This window comes from Hemicordylus capensis, chromosome 1 (genome assembly GCF_027244095.1).
Source record: "Hemicordylus capensis ecotype Gifberg chromosome 1, rHemCap1.1.pri, whole genome shotgun sequence".
Classification (NCBI taxonomy): domain Eukaryota; kingdom Metazoa; phylum Chordata; class Lepidosauria; order Squamata; family Cordylidae; genus Hemicordylus; species Hemicordylus capensis.
The window spans coordinates 145,340,855-145,353,752 of NC_069657.1; the positions used below are offsets into that span (position 1 = coordinate 145,340,855).

The window sequence follows — 12,898 nt, forward strand, 5'->3', positions numbered from 1 at the left end:
CTCTTGGCATATCTTCGTGCTGCAGTGACTCTCTCACTTTTCTGAGTAGCTTTGGCTGAGCACCATTTTTGCAATGTTGTGTGGCCAGTATTAATAGACAAGCCAGAACAATTCAGGCATACTAGACTTCACACAAATGACAATCCCTCATAATTCAAAATGTTGAGGTTGCCTGTTACAGAATTGGATAGCACCCACCCCCTAGTTCTCGCTTTTATAACCGAGTGAAGTTTATCATATATCCAATGTCCATCATTTAGCACCCATAGTAAGGTATTGTATACAGATGTGTTTCTGCCTGGAGAATGGAAGTGTTAGACTCACTACATGTGTAGGATAGGCAGTAACATTAGATACAGTAATAATTGGGGGGTGGAATGCAGGTCAGGTCCTGATAGGGTTTCATGACAAGCCTTGCTGAAAAACTGAGTCTTCAGGGTTCACTAGTTGGAAGCAAGTATCTGAAATACAGGGGGAAACTGTTGAAGGCAGATCAGACAGCATGCAAGAAGGCACAGACCAAGTGGGAAGGTGAGATGATAGGCAGAACAAAATGGTTTAATTTGCCTCTCTATTTTTGTTCAAGTTTTGGTCTTAAATACAAACTTAAAATTGTACTAAGGTACTTAAAGTTTGGTTAGGGGGTGCCCTATCCATTTTGAGGGTAAGGCTGTGGAGCTCTTACCATCGCGCTTCAGTGTTTGGAAGTGACTTGAGTTGACTAGTTATGCAAGTTTTTACTGCTTGTTGTGAAAGCAAGTACTTGTGCACAGCAAGTACACAAGTACACAGCAAGTACTTGTGCACAGCAAGTTTTACTGCTTGTTGTGAAAGCAAGTACTTGTGCACACTTCCTGAAATGCAGGTACATACAAAACCTGTGGGGAACTTGAATGCGCATATCACTGGTTTTAAGTGCCTATCTCTACTGAGGATATTTATACCGGAGAGCCTAGTCAGGGTGGGTAGAGTATCGGGCTTAGAAAATGCCTTGAATGGTGGTTCAAACCTTGAGTGTTCACTCAGTTTTTTTTCTTCTGTGTGTGTTTTGTTCTGGGCGGCAGTATCAAGGTAGTGTGTGCACACATGCATTCAGAATGGGGCGTTCCTGATTCAACCTGAGTGGGATCTAAAATTTACTGAGCAGACATTTTAAAAAGTGTGCATGCACACATGCGCATGCCTCAGCGGGAACACTGACACAATTTGATTTACTCTTTTGTCAGGCTGGTGATTCATCAGTATTTGTTACAGGAGATAACTCTTCCCTCAGAGCTGAGCATGCACCAGGGGATCCATGATTGCCTCTCTCTGGTGCCCATCACTGTGTTTTGTCAGCTTGTCTTCCCTTCACACTTCAGGTTTACCATGGTAAATGCTATAGTGCCCAAGTTATTGTGCGAAGTGGCCTTCAGTTAGGAAGGTCATTGGGAAGGCAGGCTGTTTAAACACTGCTCTGAATTTCTTTGAGGCTGGCTGAGATACAGAGACTGGTATATGCTGTTTTTTTCAGTGGGGAGTTGCTTTTTAAACTCTTTTTTTTTCCACTTGCAGATCTTCTGGTTAATTCCACCCACCCCCCAGAACCTGGAATTGTATGAAAATTGGCTGCTCTCGGGGAAACAAGGGGACATCTTTCTTGGTGACAGAGTGTCAAATTGTCAACGTATTGAACTCAAACAGGGTTATACCTTTGTTATACCTTCAGGTATGGCAATGTAAATAGAATGTTTGATTGCCAAAGGTATCAATTGAAACATATTTTTTTTTCTTGTTCTTTAACAGTTGTTCCCTGTTTAGGTCTAATGAGACTGCTTGTTACATGGGCAAATCTCCCCTGTACTGTATAGGAGAAGGGGAGAGTGGGGAATGGGATGTAGAATATCAAGAACTGCAAGAACCGTACGGTATTCTCCGTTGCATGGCAAAGCATTTTTATCATGCCTTCATAAACAAAATATTCCTTGCTCAAATCAGGGAGGACTTACAGCTTTCAGTAATACCAGGAGGAACTAGGATTCAAGGCAGACCCATTTTCTCTGCACTTCTGTGCAGCTTTTGGTTCAAGAACTATGTCACGTGAACTTAGAAACTACAGAAATTGCCCTTCTGACAAAACTGACATATTTTAAAAAGCACTAGAAATGGTGTGGACAGATTCCTGGAGAGATGGAGTCTATTCATAGGCTACTCGAATAATATACAGGACAAAGATTCCATGCTTGCAATGTTTCTTTCTTTAGAGGGTTAGGAAGTATAGATTTTTAAATGTAGTCTAGCTGTCATCCACATGTAATGTTGTTCTTTTAGTATACATTTTTAATAGAAATATCTAGTGGTATAACTGTCTGTGCTATGCAACTGCAAGAAAAACCTAACCTATACACCCTTTTCTTTCAGGTTGGATCCATGCAGTGTACACTCCTATGGACACCCTAGTTTTTGGGGGTAATTTTCTCCACAGCTTCAACATCCCTATGCAGCTACGGATCTACAGCATAGAAGACCGCACACGGGTAAGAAGCTTTAAAGAAAGATTTTTGAAATATTGAATAACTTGGTAATTGAATTGACCAAAATTGTGTTAGAATTTTCTGTTCATGTTCACCTTCTTGCTAGGTTAAGGAAGCAGAAGGTAAACCTTTTTAGCTCTGAAGGAGCATATGCTAATGAGATGCAGTAAATTGCCCTGAAGGGCGGGGGTATGTGCAGGTACTGGAAGAGAATACAAGAATTGCCATTCTGGGTCACATCAAGAGTCCAAGTCCAGCATTCCGTTTCCATCAGTGGCTCACCGAGTAACCCTGGAAGCTCAAAAGCAAAGCAAGATGGTTATAACCCCTTCCTGTAGTTTTCCTGAATCTAGTCATTGTTCAAATGTGTAGACTCCATCTAGCTGTCATGACTGCACTGCACACAGTATTATAAATGTGGACCCACTACAGATATATCCTACAGCAAAATACTTGCCATGTCATTTTCAGTCCCTTTCCTAATATTGAACTAGGTATTCTCACTGCTGGAGCAGATGCTTTCAGGACTTTTCCATTATTTCACAATCTCTCCTGCATTGTCACAGCTAGTTCAGACCCCTTTGTATAGTTTCTTTGAGCCCAGAGTGGATAGGTTAGGCTGAGAGAGAAGTGACTGGCCCAGAGTCACCCAGCTAGTTTCATGGCTGAATGGGGATTTGAACTCGGGTCTCCCCGGTCCTAGTACAGCACTCTAACCACTACACCACGCTGGCTCTTTTTTTCTCTTGTAGGCCATATATGCTGCTCATTGGGGGGGGGCACATTTTCTGAAGCCTTTCACTCTGCCTTGTATTTAATCTTAAATCTGGTGTCATCTGAATTTGGATCTCTCTGTCCACCCTGACTCTAGATCATTTTTAAGCAGCACTGATCCCATTACAGATTATTGGGAGAACATGCTGCTTGCTTGCTCCGCTGTGAAAATTGTCAGTTTATTTTTCTGTGGTTTGTTTCAGATCCCTAAGAGGATCTATAATTGGAGGGCGAGGGAGATTAGAAATCAAAGTTTCTCACCAAGAATCCTAAGAAATTTTACAAAGTATGTAATAGTAAGCATGTGGATAGCATTAAGAAAGATATTCAGATAACTTTCTACTAGGACATCAAAATTACTTTGGCTACCTTTCCATAAGGAGGCTGACTTTAATGAGAAGTTTCTTTTTTGTTTACCAGAAAAATTTGCAGTACCCTTAAGAGCATGATTTCATTTGCGATGTTTGACTTATATTTAGTGCAGGTGGCCCTCATTTGTGGGGGTTCTGTTCTCGCCTGTAGGCACAAACACAGAAACAGCAAATAACAAAACCTTATTGGGGATGGGGGAAGAATGCCTGGGAAGGGGGAAGAAATAAGAATCGAATTACACAGTATCTTGCTCTGCAGGGCTCCAGAAATGCCCCTGAAAACTCTCAAATAGCTGGATTTTCAGCAAAAACATGTTTAAGAGACAAAATGGCTCCGTGCTCTAAAATGGCATTCAGACGTGACATTGAAAGTCATTTCTGGTCACTCCAACTGTGAATAGGCTAATTTTAGACTATTTTTGCCAACATTAAACACAACTAAAGTACCCCATGGTAACTGCATGTGTTCTGTGAATATATCAAGCTCCCCTGAATGGAAAGTTTTGATTAGGAAGAAATCAGTAAAGCACATCTAATGTGGCTTAAATATTAGATTCAAGACTTGTAAAGGTTCTGAGATAATACACAATATGGTTTATAAAAAAACTTCCAACCTGCCCAGTTCAACATAAATGACACTGCTCTATGTGTATGCTGGAAATAAGAACAAAATCAATCAGTTATAGTCTTGTTTTCATTTGCAGTCTGAGATGGAATTAGAACTTTGGCTTTCATTTTACTTGTAGAGCCAAAACTAATTGGGTGAAGTTTTTGGTTTGGATTATTGTAAGTATTTTGGTTTTATTTAACCTTCCAGTTTAGAAATCAGTGACGTGTACATGTGATTGGCTCCAGAGCAGTGTTCCTTCTAAGAGGAATTCCCAGTTGGTGTTGGGTACATCTCCCAGAATCACCAGCTGCAATGGCTTTTGCTTGGGGATTCTGGGAGTTGTAGTCAACAAAACCTGGGAATACCTGTTAGAGGGAACACTGCTCCAGAGGCCTTGTCCAAACTACTCTCTGTGAGTCACCGCCTACCTGTGTGAGTCCCAAGAGACTGTCTCCACCACATGAAAACGATTAACACAGAGATGGTCTTAGGGATAATCAGTGGGTCTTTCTGAGGAACCTTGGCTGCTATAAACAGCCCAATTTGCCTGGTATTGTATTGGTATCATTTAATTATGTTGCATTGTTTCATTAAAAATTAGTGTGTTTAAAAATGGAAAAGTTGCACACCATGTCACTAGTTAAAGGCTTAGTGGGAAACCCAATAGACTGAACAATGAAAAATAAAATAACTGAGTAGTTTTATCTTGCCTAAAAGAGGTTTTTACAAAGGAGATGCATTCCCACGCCTGTAGTTGCCATTCTTCTTCTTCACCTCAATCTTCTCCTAACTTGACAGGTCCCAAATAAGTTTCGCTATCCTTTTTATTATGAAATGTGCTGGTATGTACTAGAGCGCTATGTCTACTGCATCACCAGTCGTTCCCATCTGACAAAGGACTTTCAGAAGGAGTCGCTCAATATGGGTAAGAGTTTGTTTAGCTTTGGCTCTGTCTTGCTACTGTAAAACCTTTCCTCTCCTTTCATGCTATCAATCCTGATAGCATGAAAATGCTATCAGGATTGATGTTACAATGCCATTGAGATTGACATTAGAATGTGATTGGCCTTCATGTACCTTCTGATTTTAATGGTGCCATCCTTGAAGCCCATCAGTGTCCTTGATGTGCTAGTTGAGAGGTCCCTTCACTGTGCAGTGTTCTGTCGATTTTTGGAGAAATTGCTCTGAAACAGATCAGAGTGCTGCAGGATGCAGACAATATAGGTGCAATTTTCAGTGGTCTGCAGCAAATAAAACTGCTTCCAGTTGGTAGTTAGATGGCAAACACTGGCGGATTAACACATAGACAGCATAAGCACTTATCTATGGCAGCAAATTTTCAGTGGGTCGGGGGCAAGTTAAATCTTTGTTCAACCTTTTAAAACCGCCGCTGTGTGGTCAAGACAGGCAGCCTGCAGGGTGCGGTGCTGGCGGCGGGAGGAGCTGGCAGCAGAAGCTCCTTCCGTGGACTAGCCTGCTGCCCAAATAACAGGTTGGGCTATTTGGTGCCCATTTCAGGGATTTCTGCACACACAGGCAGAGAAATGTGTGCGCAGAGGCCCTTTCATTTGGGTGGCAGGCGGGCCCATGGAACGAGCTCTAGCCTCTGTCTCCCCTCACCACCACCAGCACAGCCACCAGTGCTGCTGGAGTGCTGCACCCCATCTCCGCCACCATCCCACCAGCAGTTTAAAAAGGTTAAAAAAAATATTAAATCCCCCACCCCGCTCAATTTAGGGTGGCAAATCTTTTTTGCCTACAGATGGCAAAATGCTTACTCTGCCCCTGTTGTCAAACAGCCGGCTGCTGCAGCACCATATCTCCCCAGTCAGAGAAAACAGCAAAAAACTATGACTGCTAGGCCTGTGTGCTCGCTCTTGTTTTTCCAGGAGAGTATGTGCCACAGCAGCAACAGACCTCGACTGTGTGTTTCCCAATGCTTTGGCAGCTGGGCGAGTAGCACAGGTGCTGAAACAACTTACGTCTTTCTAAAGTTGCCTCACAGGCAGATCTTCTGTTTAAAATATCTATATGTTCTGCCCTTTCCTTTCAGATATGGAGCTGTGCAGCTCGGAGTCAGGAAATGTGGATGAAGATGATGCTGCATCAGGGAAGGACTCACGCCGCCCAGTCACCAGACGCTCAGTCCTCACCAGCCCTGTGGCCAATGGTGCTAATCTAGACTATGAGGAGTTGGGCAGAAGCTGTCGGAATTTGCCAGGTCTCAAGAGAACTCTGTCCATGGATTCTGAGTCCAGCCGTGGCTCTCACAATGGCCAGGCCTGGGACTCTCACAGCAACAGTCCTCATAAAGGCAAGAAGGTACACCTGACACAATTTGAGCTCGAGGGTCTGCGCTGTCTTGTAGACAAGTTGGAGTCTTTGCCTCTACACAAGAAGTGTGTGCCTACAGGCATAGAAGATGAAGATGCCCTTATTGCAGATGTTAAGGTATGAGGTGATGTCAGTTGTCTTATTTTCCTGCACTGTGGGTCTTTTTGGGGTGTGTGTGTGTGTGTGTGTGGGTGTGTTTGGAGAGAGAGAATGAGAACATGTGTGTGCATATACTGCTTTTTACCCCCCAGAAAGGACTTTCAAGGTGACTTGCAACCAAATACAAATGCAGTACAGGTTGAGTATCCCTTATCCGGACATCCGGAATCCTCCAAAATCCAGACACCACGCCAATAGCGGTAGGAGCAGCAGTAAGTGGCAGCTGTGGGTGTTCTCGCTACGTACGTGTAGTTTTGCGGCTTCTCGGGCTGCGCTTGGAGCGTGCTGGTGAACGCCACCAACCCAGTCGCGGGAGACCTGGTCGCTACCTGGCCCTTAGACATGTTTCTGCCTTCCGCTCCCACTTCCACCGCCTGCTACCACTGAGGAGAGCTTTATTATTCACTCTGCGTGGTCCGCATGGAGACGGCAATGCGCAGGTGCTGCTGCCATTACCGCCCCGGGTTACCCAAAGTATGCTAGGGCTTGTAGTCCACCGGTGATGGCGGAAAGTCCCCCTTTTCTCTTACTGGGCTTCCAGCCCCTGAAACTACAACTTTCAACAATCCAGAAAAGTCTGAAATCCGGAACACTTCTGGTCCCAAGCAGTCCAGATAAAGGATACTCGACCTGTAGTAAATGAGGTAGAAAAGTCGGTAACTAACCAGTGTGTATAGCTCAGTGGCATTTGCTTACAGTACATGAACCAACGCATTCTGGCCTATCGTGAGCCCAGAAGCTATGTTGTGCTGCTCAGTGTGTCACTGGAGTTAAATCGGCTACCTTATGTATGTGTATCAGTATTCCTAAAGTTATCTAGTCTGTGTTTCTGGATAGGTTGGGCTCTGCCACATCTATAAAACGTGAGCACAATTGTTGTTGACTTGATTACATGGTTCAGTGGTGTTTTACCCTACAGAACTTGGTTGCATTTCATAGTATTGAGCCCTACAGAGTTGTTGCATGTCATTGGGAGCCAAAGGTGAAACAGAGCTATTTTCCTAAGCTTTATACATGTTAAACACTGCACAGTAACCACGCAGTCATGGCTTCTGCTTACCTCCCCACCTCTTTGAACACTTCTGGGATGCTTGAACCTGGCCTTCGAAAAGTTACTTAGAACTGGGTTTCCATTGATTAGCCCCTCTTTTGGCTCTGCTGTGCTAATTGACCTTGTTGGCATCTGTAGCCTGAAATAGAGCCTCCTACACACTCATGCACAAACATCTTATTGAAAGCAACATTTCCAAGAGTGTGCATGAGGATCCACTACACAAAGTGGTAATTGATGGAAATCTGTCTAAGGGCAAAAGCAGAAGGTAATTTAGTTAGGTTACTTCACTAACTTTTGGTAACTTGCTGCTTGCTATAGTTGGCCTACACCTTTCCCCCTTGTGCTATTCATTCATTCATTCATTCATTCATTCATTCATTTGATTTGATTTCTGTTCTACTCTTCCAAAAATGGCTCAGGGCGGTTTACACAGAGTTATTTACACAGAGTATTATTACACAGAGTTATAAGATGAATTCCTGTCCCCAAAGGGCTCACAATCTAAAAAGATACATAAGATAGACACCAGCAACAGTCACTGGAAGTACTGTGCTGCGGGTGGATAGGGCCAGTTACTCTCACCCTGCTAAATAAAGAGAATCACCACGTTAAAAAAGTGCCTCTTTGCCCAAGTAGCAGGGATATCACTTTATCATGTGATAACATCTGAGAAGAGGGCTTACCCTATCCAAATGGGCTAGCAAATCCAATTTGAAGGGCAAAATGGAAGACTTTTCCTTTATTGGAGGCTTGCTGAATGTAATAGAACAGTAAAGCCACAAGCTTTTCACTTCTCTGGAGGCAATAAAACAGCCAATTGCTTGCTTTGTGTGTTGCTGCAGTGCATGTGAGATTGGCTTGTCTTCTAAGTAAAAACTAACTCCAAGGTGTCCAAAGAAGATAGTCTGGACTAGCTTGGTGTTAAAGACCTGGCAAGAGTACCCTTTAAGTACTCTTAAATACAACTGTTTAATGTTGGATTGTTTCAGCCGGTTTTATGCCAGAATAATACTCATATCCAATATTGAGTATAAAAATGGGGATTTTCTATAATGTATCTGCTTCCCTGATTATATTTTGTGCATGCATTAGAATTATGTATGTTAAAATATGGAACAAGCAAGGTATAAATCATACTTCCTACATTGTACATGGGCATTTCATGTATCCAAAGTATCTGCTGGATGTTGCTTAAATTTGGTGTGCCAGAGCTATGAACCTTGCATAAGACCACTTCACCGCCAGAGAGGTAAATGACTACTCAAGTACACATGCAAACATTGTCCCTTCTGACTAGTGCAGACATATACAAATTGCAGATATTGTCAGCAAAGTGCACATGAGCTGGAGTCCACTTTTCACACAAGTAGTGGACTGGTTTGTTGGTATAATTCTGAATTTATATACACTTATACACTCATAAATGAACTGTTCATGTATATAGACTCTGGAATCTGTTTCTAAATGCAGAATGTAGTGGACAAACTGGATTTTAAGGACTAATTGAGAACTGATGCTGCAAGGCATCTCCAGGGATATATGTACGCTTCACATTGATAGGATGCAAGATGTTGCACTCATCTAGCAGCTGTGCTTCACAGAAGATTATAGCTCTGTGTATTCTTAAGATCCTGAGATCTTGTGTCTCAGAGCATCTTTGCTGCAGCATTGTGGAATAAGCATTACCAGTGCATTGGTTGATGACTGCCACTTGTACTTATTTCAGCCTCTCCATGTGTAGGTGAAGTTTATAACTGAATGGTTCTGAACTAACCAGTAATGCAACATACGATCTAGTAATACCTGTTTGGCTGGCATAGCACCTGCTTGCCTGCCTGTCGTTGGTACGTGATCATACAAGTTTGCTGGCGTGTGCTGAACTCTGACACTTTTTTCAAAAAGTTCATTTGTGAAAGTACAACCTTGAAAAACTGTTTAATTCAGATTGTTACATAAATGTAACATTGAATTTTCTAAGGTTTCGGGAAACTGTCCTGCGTCTTCAAATTAATACTGAGGTGGCTAGGATTAATCTAATACAACACAAGTGTGTGTCATTCCACCTTTTAGGTATGTTCGGGGTATGGAGTCCTCCTGGGGCATGTGTCGTCTTCAGAGTTAGAAATGTCATTGTAGGTGTTCAGAGGGCATCGGTATTGAGCGGGAGTTGCTTCTGAGGGAAATAGACAAGGGGCGGGCGGGGATTCAGCTGCAGCACAGAGAATGGGTTAAAAGCTTTCTGTGCTGTTCTCTCAAGTCTGCCACACTCGGCCTCAGGGGTGCTGGCCCTGGATTCTCCAATTGCAGTAGTTGCGGGGGAGCGGGGGGGGAGGGAGGCTGCTTGGCTGCCGCTGCGACCAATCAGTAAGGCGCCGCCAGCTTGGCCCAGCCTCCTCCCAACTCTGCAGCAGAACGGCTCTGCCCTCCTATGCACTGCCTCGCTTGCTTTCTCGGGTCTCCTTTCTCTCCTGCCATCTTCCGTTGCAAAGCATTGCTGGGAACTGCATGTGGGTGACGCAGCAGCATTGTTTGCAGGCGCAGGAAGCTTCCGCTGAAGGCTTTTGGAAGGAGCATGCCGCTGGTGGAGTAGCTGCTTGGGCTGACTGGCAGAGTTGTGGGGAGTGATCAGGCTTTTGGGGCTTCTTGCGAAGGAGGAGGATTGTAATGAAGTCCGCTGTCTACTGAGGGCGGGAGGAATCAAAACCGAGCCCTTGTAACCGGGCAGAATACAAAACAAAGGGACTTTGAAACTTCCTCCGAGAGTCTCGGCTCTTTCCGTGGAACGAAGCAAGCAAGGTCAGGCAGCTACCAGCTTGGGGCTGGGCTCGGAACAGGGAGTGGGATTCTGGGGGGGGGGGGGGGAGGCGAGCAGCTTCCTGCATTCCCGCAGAGATTCTGTTCTCGCGGCTTGCTTGCGGGACTTTCCTTTCAAAGCGCTTCTCCTCGTCTGCTTGTCGGGAAGGGAATACTTCTGTGGAAGGAACGAATTGTGTGTAGAGGGACCGCAGGGGCACTTTAGTCGAGCGACTGTCGGGCAAGAGCCCGTGGCATGCCTTCACTTTCCGAGTTGGCTTGTGCTCTGGGTTCTTTCGGAACGCTGCATTGTCGACTTTATGCGTACTCCCCCGCTCGGGGGTGGGGGTAGGACGCTTTCCTAATATCCCTGGAAGAGGCGGCGGAGGCGCGGCTGTTTCCAACCCCAGAGCTTGCACGCCTGTGCAACCACCTTTAACGTGCCCCAGGCGGGCGTATAGCGCGTCGTCCCCCCCCCCCCCGCGCCCCGTGAAGCATGTGTCTCTTCATGCCCTCAATGCCGACCTTTCCTCTTACGCTGTAGGGAAGAGGGCGGGGCGTGCAGATTACACGTTCTGCTGGGCTAGCCGAGGCGGCCACTTCCTTCCACCCACAACCTTCTCGTCAGGGTGGAAGAGCAGCTGCAAAGCAGGGTGGATAAAAATCATCGATCAAAAACAACTTTCTGTTGGGTGTCCCTTTTCTAAGCAATCTATTTTAAAATGCCTTAATGCAAATACAGGTCTGTATTCATCTCTTAAAACTGAATTTATGTCCCTCTATCAAACGTGTGGAGTAGTTCTCTGTGAAATCAACCATGAGCAAAAATGTGACTTGAGGTCAAGCATTATAAATATGACAGAATAGGTAATCTCTTCCACTATATTGTACAAATTATGAATATTTAGACTTCTGAGCTACGTCTCTCTCTCTCCCCTTCCCCCTTTTCTTTTTAAGTTCTGGGTGCTTAATCTTCATCAGTGATGTTGCTTAGTCTTCTGCTATCTGTCTGTCTATCTATCTATCTATCTATCTATATATCTAAAAAGAAAAACTCAATTTCATAATTGTTTCCCTAAGCCAATATACATTCTGTAATGCAAAATGCAAACAGGCTGCATGACCAGAGATTTGGGGATATGCCCCCTGGGTAGTATAAAGGCTCTATCTAGTTGCAAACAGATTTTTTGAATTGTTGTAGCAGCTAGCTGGTATACATGTGTGTCCAGAAAATATTGTTAGAAAGTTGGACATGTTGAAATATGTGACTCGAATTGCTGATTTTTACATCAATCCATACTGCTGAATAGTAGCTTCTTAGTGCAGGCCTCCTATGGGAATATGAATTGCCTTGCTCTGGTAAGTGCCAGGGAGAGTGAGCCCAGCCCATGCAGTGTTCTTTCGCTCTTGGCAGCAAGGAACACTGCACTCGCGCACAAGGGGATGCCAGCAATGTAACCATAGTAACCTCGAGTAAATAAAGCATATGAAATGGTAGTTGAGAGTGGGTGGGTGGGGTGGACAGCAGAAGCATCAGGAAGAAGGTTAAAGGAGCCAGGAGCTCTTAAGATTGTAACCACTTGTTGCTGACACCCAGCTATAGGGTTGATGGCTTAGAAGTTATTTAGGGTGGTGGGGCACTGAGAAACACGTACTAGATCTGTGGCTGAAAAGATTGCCTCTGGTGTTGTCTGCTCTTTGAGAATATTTCTGGATAACAGCCTGGCTACACAGGTCTGATTGCTGTAGTTCTGTACTGATGCATCAGATGGAGAATACTGCTGCAGTGGGGAAGCAACTGTGCTAGGTCTGAAGGGAAGGTCCAGGTTTTCTGCTTTATGTGTTCATCCGTCTGTTGGAACTAGCGTAGTGGCTTGTCAAGGTGTGACTTATGAGACGGGAAATCCAAATCTTATCTCAGCTGTGTCTTAAGCAAGCCATCGTGCAGCAGTTCAGGAACAATAATGTTGTTCTACACGATAGAATTGTAAAAAATTAAGGCAGTATAATAAATCACTCCAAATGTTCTTAAGTGCTGTATACATGCAGATTGTAAAATACACATTATTTTCTCCATCCTGTGTTAGCTGCTGCTGGAGGAATACGCAAACAGTGATCCCAAACTGGCATTGACTGGAATCCCTATTGTCCAGTGGCCGAAGAGGGATAAGGTAAATAATGGATCAGTGACTTGGCTCAAGTAGCTGGAGACTTAACTTGAGAAACAGGGATCTTTCATTCCTGGGAAGTTTTTTGTTAGCTGGAATGGATAGTCTTATAATTTAAACTG

At 44.2% G+C, this 12,898-nt stretch overlaps 1 protein-coding gene across 8 annotated transcripts in view; it reads left to right on the top strand.

The window, feature by feature from the left end:
• KDM2A (lysine demethylase 2A) overlaps positions 1-12,898 on the top strand; it is a 120,544-nt gene that overhangs the window by 52,046 nt on the left and 55,600 nt on the right. For all 8 annotated transcript variants that reach the window (XR_008314138.1, XM_053286964.1, XM_053286963.1 and 5 more), the window contains 5 exons: positions 1,555-1,708; positions 2,401-2,516; positions 5,067-5,193; positions 6,322-6,719; positions 12,696-12,779. Coding sequence is in view for 7 of the 8 variants with exons in the window: in XM_053286964.1 (XP_053142939.1) it covers positions 1,555-1,708; positions 2,401-2,516; positions 5,067-5,193; positions 6,322-6,719; positions 12,696-12,779 (879 nt within the window). In the remaining variant the exon portion in view is untranslated. The remainder of the gene's footprint in view (positions 1-1,554; positions 1,709-2,400; positions 2,517-5,066; positions 5,194-6,321; positions 6,720-12,695; positions 12,780-12,898) is intronic.